The following is a 6,902-nucleotide window of genomic DNA, read 5'->3' as shown; positions in this document are numbered from 1 at the left end:
ACCACCATCGAAAATATCTACCTGAGGCATTGGTTCAAGAAGGCAGCATCAATCGTTAATGCTGATAAGTGTGAGGTGCTACATTTTGGTAGGACTAATCAAAATAGGACATACATGGTAAATGGTAGGGCATTGAGGAATGCAGTAGAACAGAGTGATCTAGGAATAATGGTGCATAGTTCCCTGAAGGTGGAATCTCACGTGGATAGGGTAGTGAAGAAAACTTTTGTTATGCTGGCCTTTATAAATCAGAGCACTGAGTATAGGAGTTGGGAGGTAATGTTAAAATTGTGCAAGGCATTGGTAAGGCCGAATTTGGAGTATTGTGTACAGTTCTGGTCACCGAATTATAGGAAAGATGTCAACAAAATAGAGAGAGTACGGAGGAGATTTACTAGAATGTTACCTGGGTTTCAGCACCGAAGTTACAGGGAAAGGCTGAACGAGTTAGGTCTTTATTCTTTGGAGCACAGAAGGCTGAGGGGGGGGGGGGGGACTCGATAGAGGCATTCAAAATTATGAGGGGGATAGATAGAGTTGACGTGGATAGGCTTTTTCCATTGAGAGTAGGAGAGATTCAAACAAGAGGACATGAGTTGAGAGTTAAGGGGCAAAAGTTTAGGGGTAGCACGAGGGGGAACTTCTTTACTCAGAGAGTGGTAGCTGTGTGGAACGAGCTTCCAGTAGAAGTGGTGGAGGCAGGTTCGATTTTGTCATTTGAAAAAAAAAAAAGGATAGGTATATGGACAGGAAAGGAATGGAGGGTTATGGGCTGAGTGCAGGTCAGTGGGACTGGGTGAGAGTAAGCGTTCGGCACGGACTAGAAGGGCCGAGATGGCCTGTTTCCGTGCTGTAATTGTTATATGGTTATATGGTTATAATCGTACAAGGTTGTCACCATCTAGACCATGATATAATTCTACACCTACTATCCAGGAAGAGGTACATAAGCTTGAAGTCCCACGCAACTAGGTTCCAGGGCAGTTACATCCCTTCAACTATTCCGTTCCTGAATCAGCCTGCACAACCATAATCACTCCAGATTAGTAACACTATAACATCAATATGTTGCAATAAAATGAATATTTTGCCTAATTTTATTTGTTCTTGTAAAAGCTCTGTATAATTTAAGGTTGGTTAAGTTATTGTTTTGTGAATTACTTTATTGTCACCAAACAATTGATACTAGAGCGTACAGTCATCACAGTGATATTTGTTTCTGAGCTTCGCGCTCCCTGGAGTACAAATCGAAATAAATATAATAAAAATTTAAATTATAGATCATAATTAGAAAATAGTAAAGGGAAAGTAATATTGCAAGTCAGGTCCCGATATTTGGAAGGTACGGCCCAGATCCGGGTCAGAATCTGCTCGGCAGTCTTATCACAGTTGGAAAGATGCTGTTCCCAATCTGGCAATGCAGGTAACATGACGCTGTGCGCTTACGATGCCGCGGTAAACATGCTTTTCATTGTGCAGCTGCATATACATACTTAACATATGACTATAACGAGACTTTGGCCGTGACCCGAGTTGTTTGCAAACCCGCCCACTTTCGGAAGTGACGAACAGTTACGTTCCCCGGATGCTTTCGGTTTGGGTGAAAATACCGGAGAAGCGGCAGGAAAGCAAAGGAAAGCAAAGAGATTGGGGTAGGGTTCGTCTTCCGATCCAGCGTGGAAGAGGCTTAATTTAAAATAAAGAAAACAGAAATGTGGTCTGTGAAAAGAAACACGTACAACAAACTTTCTCTACATAGAGAACACAGACACTGGCAGGTGTATCCGTGCAGAGGGTCGCCACCGATCGCTATGACCCGGGGCCTCTGCACTGACCACCCTGCAGAGTGGCTTTGCTGGAGTTGGGGGTGAGTGCAAAATGAGATTTTAACAAAATCTGTCTGTGGATCCGAAGATCAGCGCTGAAAGGCGCAGAGTTACTGTAACCCTGATAAAATGCAGCCCCCACCAATGCACGGCCACCGTCACGTCCGCAAAACCACCCTCGGCCCCTGGTAAACCTGACCCTCCCTTCACAACCCCGTTGATCCCCCGATCTGAACGCACCAAGAGCCTGAGCGCTGCTGCTCTCTCCGGTGGCGGATTTTCCCGTCGCTGCAGCTGGACTCTCCCGCTTTCAGATTCCTTACTTCAGAGCGGAGACCGCTCTCTCCCGACACGTTCCCAAATATCCCGCAATCATTTCACTTTTCGAATGTCACCCGTTTTCGGATTTTAACATATAAAATCTGGCAGCATGGCAGAGAGAGTTCACAACACGATCCCCAGACACGGGTCTCTACAGCACCGGCGTTCGCTCCCGGATCACAAGCCGTGGCATTTCCATATCGAGAGTTCCATTCGGCGAATAAGACCCGTTTTCGGAGCTGATTCTGGTCTCAGATCGGTGCTTTATTCAGTGTTGGGTGAAGATGGCATTGGGCCGTGTTTGGAGAGTTTGCAGTGTGTGGCTGTTGTTGACCGTGACCCTGTCCCTGGGCTGTGAGAGGTTACAGTTACTGCGAGTTCTCAACAGAGAGACTCTGGGCAAACTGAATGAAATGGTGAGTTGAACCCGCTCCCAGAGACCGGTCCTGACAGTCCCGGGCTGTTTGCTGTTACCAATCAGGTGATTTCAAAGAGTCTGTTCTCCGGTGTTTCTGTGTGTGGGGATTGTCAGTAACGTTGATATCTTCTGTCTCAGGGTGGCCGCCTCCCTCGACAGTGTGTGACTGAGAGGCTGTCGTTGAAAACCAAGCCCCTGGAGCTGGTGAAACTTTCGGCAGAGGTTCCTGTGAGTAAACTCTGAATTTTATTTCTATGTTAATCATTCGAGATATTCTTGCAGAGTAATGTTGAGAATCGTATCTGAACTTTATACAGAGAACAAAACTATGATAGAATGTCGACATTTTTTCTCCAAGTCGCTCTCTTCCTCTGTCGTTGTCGCTGATTCTAAGGAAACCATTCACAATTAATTTATCTCACTTCTGTTATCACACGTCTTGGGTCCTCAACGGTGACCCGTAAAGCGCTGGGTTCTTGGTTTGAGCACCGGTACTTACTCATTGTAACCTTAACCAGGGTCGTTAAACCCTTGTGCTTTCTGTTTAATCTTGTCAAATTAATTGTGACTGTCACGGGTTTCCTTCATTCTAAAATACTTTAAAGCGGACATTTAGCGCTGATCACAGGGCTCTGTTGGTACTCCTATGTATCACTGGTGTCTGGTCTCCACGTGGGAGTCTGCCATTCTTCTGCACCTGGGTTCAGTCAGTGTCAGCGCTCACCATGACAACTTCATTCACGTTTCCTGTCGCCCATTCACTGGTAGTTCACTCTCTGTACCTAACACCCACTGGCTTGCTCTACTCCCACTAAACTTGCCAATATCAATGAACTTGTATTTTCTACTCTCATGCTCTCTTGTTACCTCAACTCCCCATTGAATTTATCTCCTCTGTTAATCTGGAAATCCATTCATCCATCTATCATTACACAAAATGGGTTCACTCTAGGTGATTTCACCATCTACTCCGGTCTAACAATTTGACACCTCATTGTAATATGTTTCACAGGCCCAGGAAAGGATCCAGATTGTCCATCAGACCCTGCATCACCTCCGCAGGATCTACAGTATGAACCTGAGCTCAGTCAGCTGGGTCCAGAGCTCAGTGGAACACTTCCGGCTTCTCTTGGATCGGCAGCTCAGAGAGCTGGATGTCTGTGTCCGGAAACCAGGCTCAGAGTCCAGACCAAGGAAGAATGCCACAATTCTTAAATACTTCCGGAAATTGAGAAAGTTTCTGAAAAAGAAGGTGAGTTGATATGAAAACGTGTGATTGCCAACACATTTCTTCAGTCCTTTTATAACCACATAACCATATAACAATTACAGCACGGAAACAGGCCACCTCGGCCCTTCTAGTCCGTGCCGAACGCTTACTCTCACCCAGTCCCACTGACCTGCACTCAGCCCATAACCCTCCATTCCTTTCCTGTCCATATACCTATCCAATTTTTTTAAATGACAATATCAAACCTGCCTCTACCACTTCTACTGGAAGCTCCACAGCTACCACTCTCTGAGTAAAGAAATTCCCCCTCGTGTTACCCTTAAACTTTTGCCCCCTAACTCTCAACTCATGTCCTCTTGTTTGAATCTCCCCTACTCTCAATGGAAGAAGCCTATCCACATCAACTCAATCTATCCCCCTCATAATTTTAAATACCTCTATCAAGTCCCCCCCTCAACCTTCTCTGCTCCAAAGAATAAAGACCTAACTTGTTCAACCTTTCTCTGTAACTTAGGTGCTGAAACTCAGGTAACATTCTAGTAAATCTCCTCTGTACTCTCTCTATTTTGTTGACATCTTTCCTATAATTCAGTGACCAGAACTGTACACAATACTCCAAATTTGGCCTCACCAATGCCTTGTACAATTTTAACATTACATCCCAACTCCTATACTCAATGCTCTGATTTATAAAGGTCAGCATACCAAAAGCTTTCTTCACCACCCTATCCACATGAGATTCCACCTTCAGAGAACTATGCACCATTATTCCTAGATCACTCTGTTCTACTGACAACATATTTTATATGTTTTCATTATCTAATGCATTGATCTGTCATTTTCACTTCTTCAGGGATTCAGTGAATGTGCCTGGGAGATAACCCGCGTTGAGACCAGGACACATTTACAACAACTCTTCCTCATTATGGCAAAAATTAGCAAAAATATGTGAAGATTCTGCAGAGACAACCACATGGGCAACTGACATTAATGGCTATTTACCAAAAGTGTGTTTTATTTATGGAAAAAGATTGCAAAGGAAAAAAAGACGAATGTCGGAAATTTGAGCGAAAACAGAAGTTGACGGAAATATTACACGTGGAGAAGAAAACTGAGTTAATGATTTCAGTCAACAAAAAAGTTACATCATGAATCCCCATCAACAAGAGAACATTTTCAGTATTTTCTGACTTTACAATATATTGTGTTGTTACATTGCTGTGATTTTCAGTTGGCAAGTAAGGTAGAACAGAAGATGTCTAGATCTTTATTCACATGCCAGTGTTGACTTAATTTATTGATATTGATTTTTGTATGACTATCCTGGATTGAGATGTAAATTTGGTGAATGATCCTGAATCCGTTCCCGTTTTAAAGACAGTCAGATCCTTCAGTACAAAATTTCATTACTGGAGAAGATGAGTGGTGCTTCAAATTATGTTAACTACAACACTAAAGTGAGATGGATAATCACTCATTTTCCACAACATCATGTCGACGACATGTTGCGATTTTTGCCCAGCTTCCTTTAGTGTTAGCAATTTCAGTTGGCGAGTTGTAGGGCGTTCCTCCTTTCCAAGGCTAAACTGTTTATTGCCATTCAATTTTCTGCAACTTCTCCCTTACCTGTTGCTCTTGCGAGAGGAGTACGATCGTGAATTTCTAAGCCTGCATTACGCTCTGGTACGCTCTGTAGGACCATTGATCTTGAATTTATCCCGAACAGACAGTATTCAACATGTACTTGTTAACCCTATAGTCTTAAGATAAATTTATATTAATTTATTTATATTTATTGTGATATTAATGTGCAATTGTGACTCATTAATTTTAATTTATTACTATTCCGAGATAAGCAATGGAAATATTTTTTCTAAATTAAAAACTTTTTGTAAAGATGTGGATGTTAAGTGTTTTCAATAATATACAATGCTAGAGGTATACTGTATATATGATCTTCCTCAAGGAATATAACGTTTGAAGTTTCTTGACACTCCCTCCACGACCCCTTGGACCCCCGATCTGAACCGGAGCCTGAGCGCTGCTGCTCTCTCGGGTGGCGGATTTTCCCGTCGCTGCTGCGGGACTCTCCCGCTTTCAGATTCCTTACTTCAGAGCGGAGACCGCTCTCTCCCGACGCGTTCCCAAATATCCCGCAATCATTTCACTTTTCGAATGTCGCCCGTTTTCGGATTTTAACATATAAAATCCGGCAGCATGGCAGAGAGAGCTCACAACACGATCCCCAGACACGGGTCTCGGCAGCACCGGCGTCCGCTCCCGGATCACAAGCCGCTGCCTTTCCATGTCCAGAGTACTAGACGACAAACAGGACCCGTTTTCGGAGTTGATTCTGGTCTCAGGTACATCATGTTTAAAGATTTAAGGAGCAGAATTAAGCCGATCGGCTATCGAGTTTAGTCCCCATTCGATCATGGCCGATTTATTTTCCCTCTCAAGCGCATTCTCATGTCTTCTTCCCACTAACTTTGACGCCCTTGCTAATTAAGCATCTATCAACATACACTTTCAGTATAACCCATGACTTGGCCTCTATAGCAGTCTGTGGGAATTAATCTCAAAGACTTACACCTTCTGGTTTAAGAAATTCTACCAAAACCCTGCTCTAAAAGGACGCCCTTCTCGAGTCAAGTCAAGTCACTTTTATTGTCATTTCGACTATAACTGCTGGTACAGTACATAGTAAAAATGAGACAACGTTTTTCAGGACCACGGTGTTACATGAAACAGTGCAAAAACTAGACTGAACTACGTAAAAAAAAAACACACACACAGAAAAAAAAACTACACTGGACTACAGATCTACCCAGGACTGCACAAAGTGCACAAAACATTGCAGGCATTACAATAAATAATAAACAAGACGATAGGGCAGTAAGTTGGTGTCAGTCCAGGCTCTGGGTATTGAGGAGTCTGATAGCTTGGGGGAAGAAACTGTTACATAGTCTGGTTGTGAGAGCCCGAATGCTTCGGAGCCTTTTCCCAGACGGCAGGAGGGAGAAGGGTTTGTATGAGGGGTGCGTGGGGTCCTTCATAATGCTATTTGCTTTGCAGATGCAGCGTGTAGTGTAAATGTCCATAATGG

At 43.6% G+C, this 6,902-nt stretch overlaps 1 protein-coding gene across 1 annotated transcript; it reads left to right on the top strand.

Moving 5' to 3' along the window:
- Positions 1 to 1,428: 1,428 nt before the first annotated feature.
- LOC140727226 (interferon a3-like) lies at positions 1,429 to 5,641 on the top strand. Its single transcript, XM_073044492.1, has 5 exons — positions 1,429 to 1,455; positions 1,605 to 1,652; positions 2,704 to 2,793; positions 3,578 to 3,817; positions 4,650 to 5,641. The coding sequence occupies exons 1-5, from the start codon at positions 1,429 to 1,431 to the stop codon at positions 4,746 to 4,748; spliced, it is 504 nt and encodes a 167-aa protein (XP_072900593.1). The 3' UTR covers positions 4,749 to 5,641.
- The last annotated feature ends 1,261 nt before the right edge of the window (positions 5,642 to 6,902 follow it).

Source organism: Hemitrygon akajei, chromosome 5 (genome assembly GCF_048418815.1).
Source record: "Hemitrygon akajei chromosome 5, sHemAka1.3, whole genome shotgun sequence".
NCBI classification, from domain to species: Eukaryota; Metazoa; Chordata; class Chondrichthyes; order Myliobatiformes; family Dasyatidae; genus Hemitrygon; species Hemitrygon akajei.
Note: the sequence above shows the minus strand (reverse complement) of the source record. Positions and strands in the feature narration are given on the sequence as shown.

What these genes read in the sequence shown, in the direction of transcription:
- LOC140727226 (XM_073044492.1), top strand. Translation starts at nt 1,429, where the DNA reads ATGACGCTGTGCGCTTACGATGCCGCG. An exon ending in AGGAAAGCAAAGAGATTGGG is followed by an intron (nt 1,653 to 2,703) that starts GTAGGGTTCGTC and finishes CTTCTGTCTCAG; the next exon opens with GGTGGCCGCCTCCCTCGACA. An exon ending in GAAAGTTTCTGAAAAAGAAG is followed by an intron (nt 3,818 to 4,649) that starts GTGAGTTGATAT and finishes TCACTTCTTCAG; the next exon opens with GGATTCAGTGAATGTGCCTG.